This window comes from Arctopsyche grandis, chromosome 5, assembly GCF_051622035.1.
Source record: "Arctopsyche grandis isolate Sample6627 chromosome 5, ASM5162203v2, whole genome shotgun sequence".
Lineage (NCBI taxonomy): Eukaryota > Metazoa > Arthropoda > Insecta > Trichoptera > Hydropsychidae > Arctopsyche > Arctopsyche grandis.
In genome coordinates this window covers 24,910,233-24,931,641 of record NC_135359.1, presented here as the reverse complement: position 1 = coordinate 24,931,641, position 21,409 = coordinate 24,910,233, and the positions used below count along the sequence as shown (strand labels likewise).

Here is a 21,409-nt window from a genome sequence, read left to right as displayed (position 1 = left end):
TTATTTTCAAAATGTGTATTTGATTAAAAGAAAAAAAAGACAATTGAATTATTTTAAATAAAAAAAAAATTTGTTTCCATCCATTTCTATCGTTTGTAAAACACCAATTTTTCCTTTAAGACTTTTGCATACAATAAATAAAATTCGAGATATCTATGGTCTGGCATTAATTAAAAGAAGTTGAAAATTTCTCGACTATTATCCGATTCATATCTTTTGCAGGATAATTAAATGAGTCTTTCATTATGATAACGACAAGAAACGGGAAGAATGTTGCTGGATGATGAGCCTACAGAGGAAGATAAAGCCAACGAACTTGAGGCAAGGATCAAAGCGCCTATTGTATGGACCAGATTGGAGTCTGGCTTAAGAATTGAAGACTTGCAAGAAAAACGATTCGAAGAGGCCGCAACGATACTTAGAGAACACTTTTTAAACACTGAAGTACGTACTTACCTTCCTTGAAACTTTCTCATATTAATTTTTCTATCTAATGTACATACTTTCAATTGAAAAAAATATTTTTAGGTCACATTTAAATCTATAAATATATTAGACGATGACGAATCCGTCGAAGAATTCCTTTCAAATGCTAAAATACAAATGAAAGACAAAGCTTCATTAGTGGCAATCGATGAAACCTCAAACGATGCAGTCGGAATTTTACTTATGCGAGTCGTAGATAGAGGTTTAACCACCAAAATTTCTCATCTAAAATTTATATACAGTAGTTATTCACATTTGCGATAAATTTTCAGTCGCATTTTCACGGACTTTCAGCAGAGTGAAATTGACATACGGCCGCAACTATTCAACAGTAATGAAATTCTACAATAAACTCGAAAAGCCTGTGAACATTCACGAGCTGTACGGTGTGCAAAAATATTTAAAAATATTCACACTCGCCATTCTGCCCGAATATCGACATAGAGGTAAAAATTGGAATAAAGTATTATATTGTGTATACTCTTGACGATGCTATGTATTTTCCGTTGAGAGTCGTTGTTGCCACGTGTGAAGTTTTCTGAAAGAAAACTTCCAGCCATTCTTGTTAGAGGTCTCTACAGGCATTTCGGGTCGTTTTGAGCTAAGCTTTTCTTTGCATATCTATTGAATGTCGATGCACCAACTTTATGTGGTCAGCTATCTGTTCCTTTAGAAGTATTTTCAATAAATACTAGTAGCATCGCTGGCTCGACGGAGATTTTCCAAAGACTATTTGCAATTTCCTTTCGTGTCACATTCAAATTCAAGCAAATTTTCAATAATATAAAATTATTATTTTATATACATATATCAGACGTAAGAACATACTAGTATTCGTATATCTTAAACTTTTTTATAAACAATAAAATAAAAACTTATGAACATTACTGTCTCGGCAATGATTTGGCATTCTACTAGTGTGAGAATACAAACAGAAGAAAAACTATTTGTACCATTAAAAATATATGTCTCGTATTTGATACTCTTAGTAAATTTACATATGTACATATGTAGATTGAAATTGTAGAAAAATATGGAATATTTCAATTTAGTTACTAAGAATTTTTTTTCTGTACGCCTTTATTCATATATGTATATATGTATGTACATATGTTGCACATAAAGATCCACTTATTTTAAATTTTATGAGGTATCCTTCAAACAAACTCAATGTCTCGATCAATGATTTTTTCTTATATTCACTCATAAAACTCAACAATACTTATATTTATGTATATTTTTGAGCATTTGCATACTTTTGAATATGTTTTTTTGCATATTATATGTATAACAAATTGAATTTCTGATTAATTATGAATTGATATATCTCTTTACAGTATCATATTAATAGCAATGCAGACCAGCTAAGTAAGCACATTCGTATGTAGGACATACATATATATATATATATATATATATATATATATATATATATATATATATATATATATATATATATATATATATATATATATATATATATATATATATATATATATATATATATATATATATATATATATAAATATATACCTATAATATCGCTATTCTGTATGTCTGTCTGTCTGAGATACATATGTATGTACGTCACATTTAAACCACTGCCAAAACGTATATACGAATACAATAACAAAAGAAAAAACTTCTATATATACTATATACTACCAATTTTTCCTCTTGGCAGAGAATTTACCACCATCAATTGTAAATTTATTTAATTAATTAATTTTTCTATTTCTTTTTTATGTTGTTAACAAATACATAGGTTGTATTTGTTAACAATATAAATACCTTTTCTTCATATTAAACAATTAAATTAAATATATTTAAAAGGTATTTGAAAAAAATTCGACCGCATGCAGATCGAACCGACACATTTCTTTTAATTTTTTTTTATTTAATAACTTAATACATATGCCAACAGCCATGCGATGATATATCATCAGGTACAACACTAGTGTACATATATACATATTTTCAATTACTTTTTAGAGTCGATGCTATTTTTATTTACGATAATTTGTAGTCTTTGATAACTCCTTATATAATTCTTCATTCATAGTCAAACACAAAATTGTCTCATCTTTGTCAGAATCTAAAAGAGTTTCTTTCATTGTGGAATCGTCAATACATTACCCAGCCACTCCAGCGTCGAAATTCCATGTTTTTTAATAAACTCTTTCACCAAAAAATAATAACATTTATTCTGTGTAATATTTTTGCATTTAAAATACTACCTAGGATATAGAGTATTTATAAAATTACAAACATACGGATTTAGCGCGATGAGACATGGGACTGAGACTGGAAAATTCTCTTAATACATTTCAATATATGAGAACAGGTTCATTGTTAATATATTTTTGTAAACTTCTGCGTTTACCGTTTACGTACATATAAATGTAAACAAATTCTTCATACACCTACTGTATGACATTATTTGACAACTTGTGTACAGTGGGTATGTACTCGTAGTAGCACAGTGCGATAAAATTCAATTTTCAATTTTATTTTTACGCGATATTCATTATTAAAATGATAATACTTAAATTGGCGGCACCGTTGTAAATATTGTCCTGGGTTGTCAGCGCTGAATTTGAAATTTCGGCTGAATTATTGAGTGAGTCCTCGCTGATTATACATTCCAGGGCGAAATTGGTGCCCGAGTCAAAGCCGATCCGTCAACAATCCGTCGCTTCGGAGCGCATTTGGACCGCGGACGAGGCTGGAGCTAAAAATCGCGGTCCGCGGCCCGAATCGGCGCCCTTTCACCGCGTTAATTGAAACCGAACCTTTAAATATTTGACGAGCGGAGTTTCTCCGAGGGCCGTCCCTCGTTCGCTCGCCTCGAATGCCTTAAATAAATTACATATTTCACAATGGCGGTCTCGGTCCTCCATTTTGGGGGGCCGGCTCGGCTCTCATTTCGAACACCTCGACCATCCCCCCTCCGCCTACCCGCGCGCCACCCTCCGACGGGGTGCTTTAAGAATTCTGCGAATTCTTCTTCTTGCGACCCGACTTTTAAGCCCGCGTTCCCTCGACAGAATACCTTAGACGGCGGTTTTTAACTTTCAAAAGTGGGGTACACACTAAGTGGGATGCGTCGTTGAAATATTTCAAAATGAGGCACGGCCACTGTTCGACGCTGGCGCAATAGCGCAGTCGTCAACCAATGTGTGATAAACTTGAAATATTTTAGGAAAATTAAAAATTTGGGGCGTTTTCAGGTTTGCAACGAGGCGGACACTGATCCGCCCGCGGTTGCCTTATTTACTGAGATATTACAATTTACCATTATGACATATATATATATATATATATATGTATATAATAGCACTAATCTGTGTGTCTGTGTGTGTGCGATAACGCTCGCCGTGTTATAACAGTCGTTTATACATAATAACAGATCAATAAAAAACATAATAACAGATCAATAAAAAACTTCTATATACATATGTATATACTATTTGCTACCAATTTTTCTTCTAGGAAAATAAGTCTCTGGGCATTTGGCATCATTTATTGAAAATTCATTTAATTAATTAATTTATTAATTAAATTTTTTATTGGTTTTTTATATTGTTGACGTATAGGTAGTTTTTACCATTTTTTACAATTAAATAAATATTATATCTAATATATAATTTCGAAAGAGACTTTGTATGCAAGTATATATTTTTGGTTGGGAATCGAAAACAAGTCGAATTTTCTGTGACGATTTCATATATATATATTTTTTTATAATTTAATAAAAAAAACAAATGAATATTTACTATTAGATTCGCCATGTTTACGCTGTTTATATTAAAAATGTTAAATGAAGCGAAAAAATACGACCGCGTGTGGATCGGACATAGAACCGACACATTTATTTTAATTAATAGCTTAATATGCCATAGCTCGTGCGTTGATATTTCATCGGGCACAATACTAGTGTACATATAATCAGCAACATAGCTCAGTGGTAAGCATGTATGCATTCAGCTGATGGGTTTGGGTTCAATCCCTGACCCGATGCTGCTAGCCAGACCTTGAATATACCTATATGTATATTTAACTGCGGGTTGATTGTTTCCGATCAAAGTTTGCCAATTTATTTGATTTCATTTTTGAAACGGTTCCATCAAAATTGGCAACCTATCCTGTCCCTCGCAAATTCGAGTTTATAACATCTTGGATTTTTTGATTAACTAAACTATGTAACTACCCTGTAAAATGTATGTATGTATTTCTCGAAATATTAATATTATCTAATCTGTCCATTGATGTCTCTATGATACGGTATATATACATATATGATTGTTTATCGATGTTTGTAATTGGCCAGGAAAGCGCATTGGGTTTACCTGATAAGCCTTCCAGGTGTATATACATACATATGTATATATGTATACATCTAAAATTAAAATATTCGTATGTATGTATATATTAAATATGATTAAAATTTCAATTCAGAGCCGTCGATTTTTTGAAATAATCAAATTTATGAAAATATTGGTTAATAATAAATTGAAAGCATACATTTTATACATGGTTACTAATTATAAAGGTTTTAAAATGAATCTTATTTATTAAAATATAAAATAGAACTTTCCAAAATGGTAACAAAGGAAGATATTGATGCTATTTTTAATAATTTGGATAAGCAACACTTCAAGCAAAATTTTATGTATAATTTTCAAATGTCGTAACAAAATAATTATTTTTGAGTGGGGGCATGACTTAAAGTCCCCGATTCCTATTCCCAGTATGAATCTTTGGTATACAAACTTAATATCTAGGTGTGTGACCAATTAATTTTAAATCATCAACGCCTATCTAATCTAATGACGAGCTATAGATACAGTAAAAATCGCCACAGAATATTTTTTGTTACGGAAATGTATTTGTATCTACATAAATTCTCAAAATAATTTATTGCTGCATAAATTCTCAAAATGCAAAGAAACCCATTAGTTTTCCATGCTAATATAGATACCTTCATTCATTGTTTTATCTACTCACATATGTATGTACATAAAGCCACAATGTAGCTCACTTGTTAACCAGTGGAGAGATTGTGGGTTCAAATCCTGACCGTTACGTTACTGTATAATTTGTCGATAGTTGTTAAATACATATATGTATGTATATGCCCAGCTACATTTGTAGAATGTGTTTTTATATTTCCATTTTATGATAATTAGATCAATTTCCTACTTACTTACAGGTTTCCTACTTATTTCAAACACCTGTACCCCAAAAAATTCATTAAATTTCATTGAAATAAACGAAAATTGTAACGAGGCATAAAAATGCTTTAAGAGTATACCAATAAATATTACATATTTTTTAGAAAATCTAAATCATGGATATACACGTAGCATTATTTAAATACATAATGCTTTAGACTTTCGATGCATTTTAAATGATATCACAAACGCTAATGTATGAAAAAGTACATACATATGTATTATATGTTACTTATGTATAGGTATTGGTGTTATATTTTGATGTGAATAAAAACGTGTCTATATGTTTTACATTGTGTTCGAATGCTATTGTTTGTCGAGCTTTGTACGACAAAACACAATGCGAAACCGTTTCATTTTAATATAATATGTAGTGTGATATAAAATTAGAGTGGGCCAGCCCTGGTCCCTTACCCTTCGTCGTCGGTGTCTGATAAAGGTCGCATTAATATTCAGGTATTTCAGTCGATTTTTACGCATCCAGAATTTTATCAAACTATTAAATATGAATTTAATATTGACAGCAGGTGCTCGCCGTGAGATCCTTTTACGTTCGGCGACCGGAAAATTTTTTCCCTCCAAAAGGAAAAACAATGAAAAGCGCGCTCCGCACCTTTTTATATTAACCGTTTATCGGTAAATTAATAATTTTTTCCTCGGCGTTCCTTTCCACCCTTCACCCCTCCGTGAGATTATTAAATTTGTTTTCAAAGTTTATCACCCATTTGAATTCCGTCGTCGAATCAGTTCGACCGAATCCGTTCGTCCGACGTCCGTGTTTTATTATGTTATATTATTGCGGAACGCAATAAAATATTGCACGAAAATATATTACATATATTTGTATGTGGCAAGTGTGTCGATAAACATTTCCGTTCTCTTTTCAGGATTGGGCAAGGAGATGTACAAGTGCGCCATCGCTTCGGCCGCAGCATCCAAAATTAATGTGATCGCCGGAATCTTTACATGTGTCCGCAATCAAGAATTAATCGAAACAGTGGGTTTCGTAAAACACAACGAAATCTACTATGCGAAATATATCGACGGGGACGAAATTGTTTTCTCCGACACCGGAGCGGGAAATTACACTGCCGCTTTTATGGCAATGAAAATATGCGAAAGCGACATTATTGCACGACCCGAAACCCCGATATTGGTATTTCACGTATAAAATGTTATGAAATATTTTAATTCTGATAACCGTTTTAATTATAATTATTTTAATTCTTCTGTTCTGGTACAGCATCATGACTTCATTGCACTTACGGAGACTTGGCTAAATGAATCTGTTTGCGACTTCGAGATATTCGATGATAGATACTTAGTTTTCAGAAGAGATAGGGCCAGCAGAGGAGGTGGTGTTTTACTGGCTGTTCGTGCCGATCGTGTGCGGTCTGCTCAACAAATTCACCGTCTTCAATCAGTTGGTGAACATCTTTGGGTTCGAGTTGATCTTCCGCGGTGTTCCATCTATATTTGTGTAGTATATTTTCCTCCAAATCAAAACGATAAGATCTCTGAAGTTTTTTTTAATAAATTACAAGAGGAATTTAACTTTCTAAAGAGTAAAAATATTTTGATTGTAGGGGACTTTAACACTGTTACTTTGAAGAATGTAAGCATGGAACTGTCGCATATGTGCAATCTTTTTAATTTATCAGATTTGAATAATGTATGCAATGTTTATGGCGGAAAACTTGACTTGGTGTTGTCCAATATTATTTGCAATTCCAGTAGAAGTCCCTGTTTTATTGTTCCTGAGGATAAGTTTCACCCTACGCTCAGTATTGATTTTGATGCTACATGTTCCCATTTAATGTTAAATGATTCTGGGCACAATAGTAATCGTAATTGTAATTCTGTTAATCATGATTTTTATGGTTGGAAATTTAATAATGTTGACTTTGCTGGCCTGAATTCTGTTTTGTTGGAATCGGAGTGGATTGATCTTTTCGAGTGCTTGGATGTGAATGCTGCTGTCGAGATATTTAATAGGATTGTGCATTCTTCTTTTAACAAATGCTTTAACAAAAAATTTCCTAAATCCAGAAGAATTTTTCCTAGTTGGTTCTCAGCTGAATTAATCGTAGTCATCAGTCGTAAATGTTACTTGCACAAACGCTGGAAGTTCACTAAGGACTCACATGATTACGTTGAATTCTGTCAGTTGCGTTCTCATTCCAAAAAATTGATCTCAATTTGTCACGCTGACTTCATTAAGAAATGTGAAGATTCCATTTCCATAAACCCAAAATTATTTTGGAACTTTATAAATTCTAAACATAATAACAATTCGAATTTGACAATGATGTTCAATGGTGATGAGTCGTTCTCAGGTTCGAAAGATATCGCTAAGGGTTTTGCTGAGCATTTTAAATCTGCATTTGTAGACTCATTCACTCAATCTTCAAATAATAAGTTTCAAATAAGTCATTCCTTCATTCTGTCAGTATTTGAATTTAATATCAGTGATATGGAGTATGGGTTCCAGAAGCTGAAACCTAATAGATCTTTTGGTCCTGACTTTATTCCCGATTTTGTTTTAAAGGGATGCAAGTCCAGTTTGTTATATCCCTTGCTTCATATCTATAATTTATCACTGAAATATTCTCTGTTCCCTGACTCTTGGAAATGCACCAAAGTCACTCCAATTCACAAAAATGACGATAAATCTTTTATTAATAATTACAGACCAATAGCCATTGTTTCGGCTCCAGCCAAATTATTCGAAATAATTTTGCAGAGATTACTTTATAACCATTGCAGTCGGTTTATCATAGACCAACAGCATGGTTTTCGTTCAGCACGCTCTACGACTACTAATCTTTTGTCTTTCACAAACTTCATTACTAAATCGCTAGATGCAGGGCATCAAGTTGATGTGATCTATACCGATTTTGCTAAAGCTTTTGATAAGGTTGATCATTCAATACTTATTAAGAAATTGGCCAATTTTGGTCTATCGGATAATCTTACTGATTTTTTTACTTCTTATTTAAGTAATCGTCGTCAGTTTGTTTGTTTTGATGGCCATTTCTCTGATGTATACCTCACATCTTCTGGCGTGCCCCAAGGCTCTAATTTGGGACCTTTACTGTTTCTAATATATGTGAATGATATTGGCTCGGTACTTTCAGATTCAAATTTTTTACTATATGCTGATGACCTCAAGTTATTCATGAAAATTGATAGTGTTTCTGACTGTGAGGTCCTTCAGAGTAATTTGAACTCTTTATGGTGCTGGGCGACTAATAATCATTTACCTCTTAGCGTTAGTAAATGCAATATTATGTCTTTTTCTCGGTCTTCTAACCCCACCTTATATCAGTATAATCTTGGTGGAACTCCACTGTGTAGAACATTATCCAAAAAAGACCTTGGCGTTACGTTTGAGAGCAGATGGAAGTTTGGTATCCATATTTCCAATATGTGCAATAAAGCTTCAAAGATGCTGGGTTTCGTTTTACGTAATGCTCACAATTTCAATAATTTAAGAGTTTTGCGTCTTCTTTATAACGCATTGGTCCGAAGCATTTTGGAATCTGATGCCATTATATGGAGTCCCAGTGAATTAACTCACTCTCTAAAAATTGAAAGAGTTCAAAGGAAGTTCCTCCGCTATCTATATATGAGGGAGTTTGGATACTACCCTCAACTGTTTCCTAGTGCTTTTGTGCAAGGTTCTGTTGGCTATACTTCCCTATCTCATCGGCGGGATATGCATCTTGTGTGTCATTTCTTCAAATTATTAAGAGGTGATATTTACAACCCAACTATATTGGAAGAAATGAAATTTTGGGTTCCATCTCGCCTCATTGATTATCGATTGCGTCCATTGTTCCAAACTATTAAAGCAAGAACTAATGTTCTTGCTTTTTCACCAATCGCTCGAGTCTTACGCTGCTTGAATTTGGTCAGCAATCACATTGATATTTTCAATATTTCACCGGATAATCTATCCGTATTTTTACTGTTTTTTACTTTTAATTCAATTTAAACTATTTATATATGTGTTTTTTTTTTTGTGTATTATTTTCATTTTTGATTTTTCAATTTATTAATTCTCAATTTTTCAATTTTTAATTTTTATGTACAATTTTTTAAATGTTTTATTTTATTTGTTTTTCTATTATTGTTGTTTTATTTTTTCTTATGTATTTGATCTTTTATGTATTGTCTGGCCACAGTGTCATATTGGGGTGACCTGTAAAGACTCTGTGGTATACTTGTATATTAAAATAAATAAATAAATAAATAAATAAATTATAATAAAATTAAAGTGAGGTGAAAGTTGTGTAATTGTACCCGCCCTTTTCGTTGTGACGAAATCTGCCAATCGCTAAAATATTGACGCGAATGAAAGTAATTAATTTTGTATGTATGTATAATATAAGATTGGCTCGAAAATTATCTTTGAATATTATTATGTATTGTATATATGTATGTACGTACTTAAATTTAATTTCCGGTTTGGATTACTTCATCCCTGATATTTAATTTAAACGGAAGTACAAAATCGTATGGCAAACTTACCTATTTAATCATACATATTTCATTTATATCCAGTATTAAAGAAGAAGAAATAAAGAGACGTATTATGTAAATTAGGATGGAGTGCATTTGAACGAAGGAATGCGGTTTTTAAATCAAAAATTTCACTTTATCTGAAGACCTGAAGATCTTCGATCAGTATGTTTTGCCAGTGATGACGTATGAATGTGAAACTTGGACATTGAATGCCAAATTTATACACAAAGTCCAATGCACTCAAAGAAGTATGGAACTTTGTATGCTTGGAATAACGAGGAAAGACAGGAAACGGAATACGTGGGTGAGAAGCATGACAAGGGTTGTGGATATAATGGATAAAGTGAATACATTGAATTGGCAATGGGTGGGCCACGTAGCTAGAAGAATGAATGAAATGTGGACAAAATAAATGCTAGAATGGTATCCGAAAGAATGCAAAAGGAAGACCGCAGGGAAGATGGATAGACGAAATTGGGAAAATGTGTGAGAGTTGCGCAAAACAGAGACGAATGGAAGCGAGTTGGAGAAGCCTTCATCCAGCAGAGGATGGTGAATTTTTGTCATTATTTTTTACATATGAGCTATTATATTTGAAAGCGGCGAAAGTCCAATTTTCAGTTCCAAAAACACTATTTCTGTTTGACTCAATTCACAAATTTTTATCACTTATTTGATTTCGATGTCCGGAATCTCAGAAAAAGCAGATTAAACGCATTACATGTCACCAGTATTTTTAAATATTGCTAAACGAAAAGTGGACTTTTGCCACTTTCAAATATAACAGCTCATAATATATTCCAAAATGCTAGCACGTTCCTATATTCGATGTGTTTTATATTAAACTTTTTTAAAAGAAAGGAAATTTTGTGGCCGGAAATTACATATCACGTATCGGTCGCAAAGAACTTGTATGTTATCTAAAATCTACATTTATTTATGTTAGTGTAAAACTACATACATATGTACGCACTACATACATACCTGTATATACATATGTATGTATATAAAGGTAAATACTATTTGCCTTCAGTGCAATTTTCAACATACACTTTGAAAATTGCATACATTCAGTACTCATACTATGCAGCTATTGTACTCATTTTTTTTCCAACTTTTACAACGCCAAAAAATCAACTATGAGGTTTTATATACATACATAATATACATGTATGTTTCGTCAGTGTTTTAATTTTAATATGAAACTTATTCAAGCTCATCAATTATAATGTGACGCTGCCTGTCTTTACGTGTGACAAAGCAATTTAACTTCCGCAATGATATTTACATTAAATCTCCGCAACTAAGAAATTCTCCATGTTTGTATGTGGATACCAGCTTTTGAACAAACACATACATATGTACATATATACAATAGATCTCTTAAGACATTTACGTATATACATATGTACGCATACTTTTGTTTTGAAGGTAGAAATCGACGAATGAAGACATTTCCAGTGATGAATATGTATTACGAAGATAGTTTGAAGCTTTTCTTCGTTCTATACACACATTTTGCTAGATTGATTAATTATAAAAACACATATTCCAAATTGACAACTCAAAAATTCACATTTTCATCAATAGAAATATAATAAAGCATTTTTCAATATAGTAAATAATAAATTGATGAATTTAGTTTGGAATATTATACAAAAATGTTGTACGTACATACATAAATAGGAACAATGAAATAATATAATAAATTATTCATGAATTTATATATGTACATATGTACATATAGAGATGTGTATTCTACATCATTCGCCATAACGGTAAGATCTAATATTTACCAAAAGCGTGTAAAATTTTTCGAAAATTCAAATAGAAAATACATATTTCATAAGAGAGCACATATATATATATATATATATATATATATATATATATATATATATATATATATATATATATATATATATATATATATATATATATATATATATATATATATATATATAGGTCTCAGGACAAAGCTGGCTGCGTTTAATTCAGCCGTTTCTACTACATATTTGTGATGATATGGTAGCACTAACGGAAACATGGTTGACTTCATCATTTTTTGATGCTGAACTTTTTGATTCTTCCTGGAGGCTGCATCGTCGCGATAGAGTAGATCGACGTGGTGGTGGTGTATTATTTGCTTGTCGTGATTGGTTTCGGTCAGTCCGGATGACAAATTTTGAAACTCTATCTGGTGAGGACTTATGGAATTCATAACTTGAAAATCATAATCGAGAAAGAATATTACGAAATACAAAAACCTTGTAAACATTCAAGACGATAAACGATATATAATAATAATAATTATTATTTTTAGTTGTTTGTGTATATATATGTTTTGTTTTTGTTATGTCTAATTTATTATTTTGTTTCTTGTCTTTTCTGTTATATTTTTGACCATTGTGGCGCATTAGGAATTCCTGTAATGCTACAACGGTCCAAACTTTAAATAAATAAATAAATATATATATATATATATATATATATATATATATATATATATATATATATATATATGTATATATATATATATATATATATATATATATATATATATATATATATATATATATATATATGGATGTTAATATGTATGTATGTATGTGCTCTTTTATGAAATATGTATTTTATATTTGAATTTTCGAAAAATTTTACACACTTTTGGTAATTATTAGATCTTACCGTTATGGCGTATCACGCATTTTAACCATTTCTTCACAGCCTTCATTTTTTTTTTGTGCTAATAAATGGCACAAATTGGTCAATAACGTTGTAATTTTATAATGCGACATATCAAATTACACCATAGGACTACGAAGGGTTAATTGGTGTTCAATTTCATTAAGGATCCTTTGGAAATAGCGATTTTGCGCAAAGTACAGGTGAGTACAGGCGGGTTTTTTTTTATATACAGACGACGGGAAAATAAAAATGGTGCCAAGCTCGCCGTCGAATTCCATTAAGGCGGCCTTGTTTCGAAGGAAAAATTTTTGCGAGATGAAGTAACAAATTGCCGTGAAAAGTTCCGACGCTGCAGGCCCTTGCACTTTTTCCATTTATATGCTAATCCTCAGCGCGCTCTGTGGATTTTCCGCGATTTCCTTTTTACACACATATTTTCCGCCGGCTCATTTTAGTCGTGACGATGCATCGACATGGTGTTGATTCGGTTGCAATTACTATTTTATGCATTTCTACAAATGGTTAATATTTATGTAAGTTTAAGTTGGGACCATTGTGGCATTACAGGAGTTCCTAATGCGCCACAAAGGTCGAACATATACAGAGAGATGAGAAAAATAAAAATATATATGTACATATATACACAGACAAAAAATACATTTATACATAATCATAAAAAAAACAATAGCATTATTATTATAGCAGATAAAGTAAAAATATCAAATAATAAAATACAAAGTAGGGAATGTCTTGTAGCTAAAGCCAGCACCAATATACATATAAGATCCAGTCGCAAATACAAAACATACCTACGAGGCCTAAATGGAAAAGAGAAGAACAAAATATGTAGTTCTGAAATTAAATGGATTGATTACCAAATTAAATTATATATAATATGCTTTATTAAAATTATATTATATTATTATACCGTTCGTATTTCAAATTATTGCGATGCATATGGCATAAATATCCAATTACAAATTTAACCCTGCTTAATTTTGATCAAAATATAATATGAAAAAAAATACATGTACGTATTTATTTGTTTTCTTAAACTGTTTCAGATTCATTTTCATTTAAAAGCCGCCCTCAGACGGATTCTAGTACTTTCTCCCTTGAAATATGCATTTTAAGCAATTTCAAAGGACAAATATCAACATTACATCTTCATCTGAAAAATCCATAAAGAAGACAAATATTTATTCATCTTGTTTCGACGTTATCTCAAAAGGTTCGACATAATGTGATCCGTCCGCTCGCAATAAAATCCCTCGACGATATTTTTTTTACAAAAAAATATATTTTTACATAGGCAGATAGATGTATATGAATCAAACACATCTTACATTATATTTTTCATCATATTCAAATTGGATCCAAATCCGAGGGAATGTACTAAAAATTTTGTATTCTTGAATTTCGACATCATCAACAATTCAAATGGTTAACCGACAACGTTCACGAAAAACAATCACGCACGCACGGGTAACATATTGAAATTTAAATATTCATAGATTTGTATTATCCTACGTACGTATGTATTCACATATACCCCTGCCCAGGTGGGCTATTGTATGCAGATATAAAGTTATTGTTAATATGTATACATATATGCGTAATGCAAGCGTAAACTTGAAATTGACAATGAAATTGCCAACGTTTAAACAGAGCTCATCAATTCGTGTACAACGACCGTCTCCCGGCTGCAATTCAAACAAACCTCACAAAGTTTGACTGGGGAATGTAGTTCATCGTCTACGAGGGTGAACATTGCAATATCAGAGTTATAAAGTCGCAGGAACTGCACCGAGGGGGTTAAAAGTGCGAACCCTCCCTGCCGATGTGCAATAATATTTGCCGACATTAAATTCCCGAAGTTAAAATAATATTTGGATTGCCTTAAACAGGTAGGTGCAACGAGAACGTATAAAAATATATATGGGGTAGTAAGTGTTCCATTTAGTACTTTATTGGTACAACTTTATACCGCTTTTATTGAGGTTTAAGACTTTTGTACATGCATCGATGAATTCCCGAAAATCGGAATGGGGTCGGAATTCTCTGATAGACATAAACCAATTCATCGATAGAATAACTAGGCTATATCTCAGGATTGTTGTGGTTGTGGTTAAAATCAGCCGACCGCAAATGTTTATACTCAGCAACAGAGATCTAGAAACTGGAGTTACATACATCCGAATGAGCAAAAATTAAAATCATTGCGATAATTCAGAATCAAATCTACATACATGTGTACATAATTTTTATTTATGTCTGTGTTATATATTTATTTATTGAATTTTTGAGTTCTTCAGAGTCAATATCACTTCAAATCAAAACAGAAATATTATTAATAAATATATGTAGGTATGTATATACCCACTCACCTATTATATTTATTTTTAAAAATCATCTATAGACATAAAATTTCATATCCACTTGTACTTTATTTGCTTGGTAGCCTGCGCTCATCATTTTTTTCATAATTTCCATAGCCAGCAATATGGCTAGTTAGATTTGGGGGGATTTGTGACTCCAAATTGATCGTCATTGTTGAAACGGTTCCTCAAAATTGGCAAAAAATCATGTTTCCTGTTGTCAAAAATCTTCTGTGTTTATTCTATATACAAATCTAAATCCATAGATGTCTCAATGGATTAATTATTTAATTAATCGTTATTTCGTTTTATTCAGCTTCTGGAAATACAGTGATTTATGTAATAATAAAATGCTGCAATTTTTGTAATTCATTGTCCAGGAAGGCGCATTGGGGTCTTGCTGTCAAGCCTTCCTGGTCTATGTTAAAATAAAATAAAATAAAAATTGAATGTGACGATGATTGAATTTATTTTATTCTCTGCTGGTTTTAATACATATATTGGTGCTGACTATTTATGCAAGACATTCCCTTTTTACTTTATCTATGTACGTAGTAACAATAGATGAAGTTTTGTGATCATGCGAAAATTCGAACTCGAGATTTTGACTGATTCGAACTCAGAATCGATTACTGATCACGTTTTCATGATCTAGAAAAAATGTGTGTGTGTGTGGCTGTGTGTGTGTCTGTGTGTGTCTGTATGTGTGTCTGTGTGTGTGTCTGTGTACTTTGGGGATTTTTTTCAACACCGTTAGTTCTATTGAACTGAAACTTTGTATCGGTTACTGAAATTTTTATCGACACTACGTACATTTTTTTCAAATTTTTAAGTTGACCGGAAATGCTACCTCCCCTTATAGGTGTCCTCTTTTTTTTAAGTTTTTGAATTCAATTTTCTCCCAAACTACTAACTGAATCGGACTGAATTTTTTTTACATGTACAAGAAATAATAATTTTTATAATTTTATATTTTTTAAATATTTTTATCTGAACCGGAAGTAGTACTTTTACTCTAGAGAATCGAGGTTTTTTATGTTTTTCTCAAAAGCCTTTTGATTTATCGAACTGAAATTTCATATCGATCAGTTTAAGCTTAATACCAAGTTATGTATAAAATTTGGTAAGCGTCCGTCGACCGGAAGTGGCAGTTTACTCTTGTTCGATTTTTCTTCCACTATTTTTTTCGACCCCTTAAACATGTGTGGTCTTCACGAAAAAATTCAATTATAACTCTTGTATCAATGTGATTAAAATAAAAAAAAATCACTAAATTTAATAAACCGGAAGTGGGATTTTTTCCCTTCCGGAAAAATGTTGTCGCCTGGATCGCCTGAAAAAAAAAGGAAGGTCAAAAATGTTGTCGCCTGGATCCTGACCACACCCCTGAACGTATTAAGCTGAAAATTTATATTTATATTCTTTATGTACTAACTTAGATTTGGTAACGTTTTGGTCAGAATTCGTAAACCGGAAGTAGTATTTTTTTTTAAAACAATATTTCATTATTTTTTCATTATGTTATTTTGACCTTTTAAATTATTTTAAGCGTCTTGATATTTATTGTGAATAATAAAAATAATAATTTTAAGTAAAAATAAAAAATAAAATCACCAAATTTAATGAACCGGAAGTAGGATTTTCTCCTATTAAAAAGGTTAAAAATGTTGTCGCCTGGATCCTGTCCACACCCCTGAACGTATTAAGCTGAAAATTTATATTTGTATTCTTTATGTACTAACTTAGATTTGATAACGTTTTGGTCAGAATTTGTAAACCGGAAGTAGTATTTTTTTTAAAACAATATTTCATTATTTTATTTTGACCTTTTATATTATTTTTATCCTCTTGATATTTAATTTGTATAATAATTATACTGATTTTAAATAATAAAAAAATTTGAACAAAATCCGACAACCGGAAGTAGAACTTTTGTCTTGTGCAAGTATTTGCATATATTCGCGCTCAATTTGTATCGCTATCATAGTTATTAGTTCAATATTGAATTTTGTTTTGTAACCTTCTTATATTCCTCAAATACATAGATAAAGTCATGGGTTGGTCACACCCGAATTTTTTTTACAAGCTTTTATAAGCTTCACTCTGCTAGTTTGGTGACATTCCTGCCTGTCAAAAAATTGTGATCTGATTTTGAACCACTTCCACTCTTCAGATCGCTTTGATATCTAACCGATGTATGGAAGCTATCTAACATTGAATAAAGTGAATGTCTCCAACATTCAGCTGTAGGAGTTAACTAGCTCCTTAAAATTATATCGGAATCTTGTTAACTTTTCTTAGTTTAACTAGCTCCTTAAAATTATATCGGAATCTTGTGTCAGATTGAAGTGATAACAGCTAGCTATCCAAACACGTTTTTCTACCACACCTGCACAATTCACGGGCTAAATACTTAAAAAAATACAAAAGCTACTTTTTGTCCTCTCATTCACTCTCATCTCATATCAACTTAATATTACAAGCTTTAATACTGTTGCGTAGGGGTGGGTGGAGGATCCAAGTAAAGGCCAACGGTCGTTTCACAGCATTTATTGATGATAAAGGAGTTACACACACTGTCACTGCTCCGTCCAGAATGAATTATATCGCCTACGTACCGCCTTATAAAGGGTAGATCTCTCAGGACGCCTAATCTGTTTACCTGTTGTATAGTCACGTATTCGGATATGTATTTCCAAGACAATGGGTCTTCCCGTACCGATTCTGAGAACTAACTAATAACGGTCATTGTTTAGCCTAAATGCACTTAGAGTCCAGATATAATCTTTGGAAGTAAGTGCATGCATTTAGTTAACCGATAACAGATATCCGTTGGTCTAAGTACAATTCGCTCAATCCACGGCGTACGTAACATTGCCTCCCTCTTAGGTCAAATCGTCCCGATTGACCAACAAATCATAACTGATAAATCTACAGTAGTTACATTTATCTTCGATATCAGTCACAGTTACATTTACCATTACAGTCGTTATCTTTACAGTTACAATGGAAACAATGACATTTAAAATCTATTACCGTTACATTAACGTTACCTTTACAATTTAAATTCTGTTACAGTTAGATTAACGTCACCTTTACAATTTAAACAATTACATTAAACCTTCGTTAAACTTCAATTTACGACACCTTTACAATGTAAACAAAAACATTTAAAATTTCGTTACACTACGATTTACGTCACCTTTACAATGGAAACAATTACATGAAAACTTTCGTTAAACTTCAATTTACGACACCTTTACAATGTAAACAATTACATTAAACTTTCGTTACACTTCAATTTACGTCAACTTTACAATGGAAACAATTACATTACACTTCATTTTACGTCACCTTTACAATGGAAACAATTACATTAACTTTCGTTAAACTTCAATTTACGTCACCTTTACAATGGAAACAATTACATAAAACTTTCATTACACTTCACTTTACGTCACCTTTACAATGGAAACAATTACAGTTATATTTCTAATCCCCTAAAATTAGTCATCCGATGTTTTACATTTGGAAATCATTCTTTGTCAGCTCTTCGGTCCTAAATTTTCTCACGTGTTTGGTCCATGTTGCTCGTATCACCAAAGTCCAAATTTGCTATGGCAGCCCCGTATTCCTGTCATGTGGTCCAGCATCCTGCTGCAGACCAACGTTCAACCCAGAACGTGCTCCAAAGCCATGTCCCACAAGAATGGCTCCCATCCTCACAAAAGTGACTTGGTCCATGTCTCTCGTGTCACCATCGTCCAAATTTGCTACGGTGGCCCAGTGTTCCTCTGTCATGTGGCCCAGCATCTTGCTGCAGACCAACGTTCAACCCAGAACGTGCTCCAAAGCCATGTCCCACAAGAATCGCCACCATCCTCACAAAAGTGACGGTTGACCCTGGAAAATGTGCACCCCTCAGTCTGCCACTCTGCTGGTGGTGCTTCTTTTCCGTTCCCTTGACCCTGGAAAATGTGCACACCTCAGTCTGCCACTCTGCTGGTTGTGTTTCTTTTCCGTTCCATTGACCTTGGTAAATATGCACCCAACAGTCTGCCACTCTGTTGAATGTGCTTCTTTTCCGTTCCATTGACCCAACTGAAATCCATTTCTTTCTGATGTATTTTCCAATTACATCTGCGAGATGATCTAAACACTGCTGCAACTGTCCATGTATTTTTTCAGGTACTCGTGTTTCCACTAGTTTCCAACTAGATTTTTTTCGATGTTGACGTATATCAATTGTTCCACTCTCTCTCGTTGAAGTCGCGATCTGGCGTTTCTTCGGTTTCAAATGCCCTCACGTGGTTGATCCAAGTCGCTCGTTTCCCCAACGTCCAAATTTGTTGCGGTGGCCCCGTCTTCCTCTCATGTGGCCCAGCATCTTGCTGCAGACCAACGTTCCACCCAGAACGTGCTTCCGTTGCCATTCCCTCTGAAGCGGTGCCTCTATCCTCCCAAAAGTGACTTGATTGACTCCGCCGACTGACCAACCAACATTTATCCAATCTGATAAATATGCCTCTCTGCCGTTGCATGGTTCCGATTGAATTCCATTTCAATCCGTTTACTTTCCGACTCTTCCAATTAGACTCGACTAGTTTCCAATTAGATTTTTTTTCAGTTCGTTGACATCTGCCCTCAACAAACAGTTGAAGGGAATAGTGGCTTGTAATCGACATCTCTCAGTTGTAGTCGATCTCCCGTGGATCGACGCCACCTACAGCCGCTAATTCCTGCCACCCGCGGTGAATTGGCGAACCGCCCTCGTTCCGGTCGCCCCCTGGACCACTCTGCAACTGCCGGATGCCGCTCTCCGATGCTGCCCTTGACAACGCCTCAAGTTGTCCTCTCCCGGCAGCACCTGCACGAAACCTCCCGTTTCGCAACCTCCCTCCGTCATCCCGATGAATTCTTGCTCCTCCCCATTCCTGATCTCCACTCCTCTTCTGACGACGATGCTTTCCCGTGGATCGTCGTCACCTACAGCCGCTAATTATTGCTACTTGCGGCGAATTGGCGAACTGCCCTCGTCTCGGTCGCCCTTTGGATGACTCTGCAATTGCCGGATGCTGCTCTCCGATGTTGCCCTTGACAACGCCTCAAGTTGTCCTCTCCCGGCAGCACTTGTACGAAACCTCCCGTTTCGTAACCTCCTTCCGTCATCCCGATGACTTCTTGGCGGCCACCGCCGATAATGTCAAAGTCGAGTTGCAGTGATAACTGCAATTCGACAACCGAAAATGTGATGACCGATTCTGTGTGTTGCAGTGAAAACTGCATTTTTTTATTTCGTGTCTCCATGGCTCGAACTCTCTCCTACAGCTCCCGAGGATGGCTTCGCTGTAGCTTCTCTTCCTTCGCTGGTGACTTTGTTCCACGGCCCATCTTGAATCCCACTTCTGACGACCAGTGTTGCGTAGGGGTGGGTGGAGGATCCAAGTAAAGGCCAACGGTCGTTTCACAGCATTTATTGATGATAAAGGAGTTACACACACTGTCACTGCTCCGTCCAGAATGAATTATATCGCCTACGTACCGCCTTATAAAGGGTAGATCTCTCAGGACGCCTAATCTGTTTACCTGTTGTATAGTCACGTATTCGGATATGTATTTCCAAGACAATGGGTCTTCCCGTACCGATTCTGAGAACTAACTAATAACGGTCATTGTTTAGCCTAAATGCACTTAGAGTCCAGATATAATCTTTGGAAGTAAGTGCATGCATTTAGTTAACCGATAACAGATATCCGTTGGTCTAAGTACAATTCGCTCAATCCACGGCGTACGTAACAATACTTTATCACATACATTTTTGGTTCACTAATAGATTAAATAAAGTAATAAATTAGTGATATTCGTGGCCCAACTATTGTAGTGTTTGAACCAATCATAACCTATACTTAGCTGTCACTTAGCGCAGAGATTGTTGGAAAAATGTGTTTTGGAGCGTCCATACTCCTCATTGTAAGACCAATCGATCCCTTTTGGTCTCATTTGGATCCATTTTGATCAAAAATATATTTAGAATCAAGACTATTTGCTGTCGGGCAAGCCTACGGTGATATTAGCAGAGTGAAATTACTAAATGTA

At 33.7% G+C, this 21,409-nt stretch overlaps 1 protein-coding gene across 1 annotated transcript; it reads left to right on the top strand.

The window, feature by feature from the left end:
* The first annotated feature begins 270 nt into the window (after nt 1–270).
* On the top strand, nt 271–7,912 carry LOC143912386 (uncharacterized). The gene is made up of 6 exons (XM_077431665.1): nt 271–444; nt 529–688; nt 759–932; nt 6,608–6,876; nt 6,964–7,143; nt 7,811–7,912. Exons 1-6 carry the CDS (start codon nt 271–273, stop codon nt 7,910–7,912), a joined length of 1,059 nt encoding a protein of 352 aa, XP_077287791.1.
* Nucleotides 7,913–21,409: the final 13,497 nt, after the last annotated feature.

Bases quoted from the DNA above. Each gene is read 5' to 3' on its own strand.
- LOC143912386 (XM_077431665.1), top strand. From the start codon at position 271: ATGTTGCTGGATGATGAGCCTACAGAGGAAGATAAAGCCAACGAACTT. The intron at 933-6,607 runs GTAAAAATTGGA...TTCTCTTTTCAG, and splicing joins GCCCGAATATCGACATAGAG to GATTGGGCAAGGAGATGTAC. The intron at 6,877-6,963 runs GTATTTCACGTA...GTTCTGGTACAG, and splicing joins GACCCGAAACCCCGATATTG to CATCATGACTTCATTGCACT.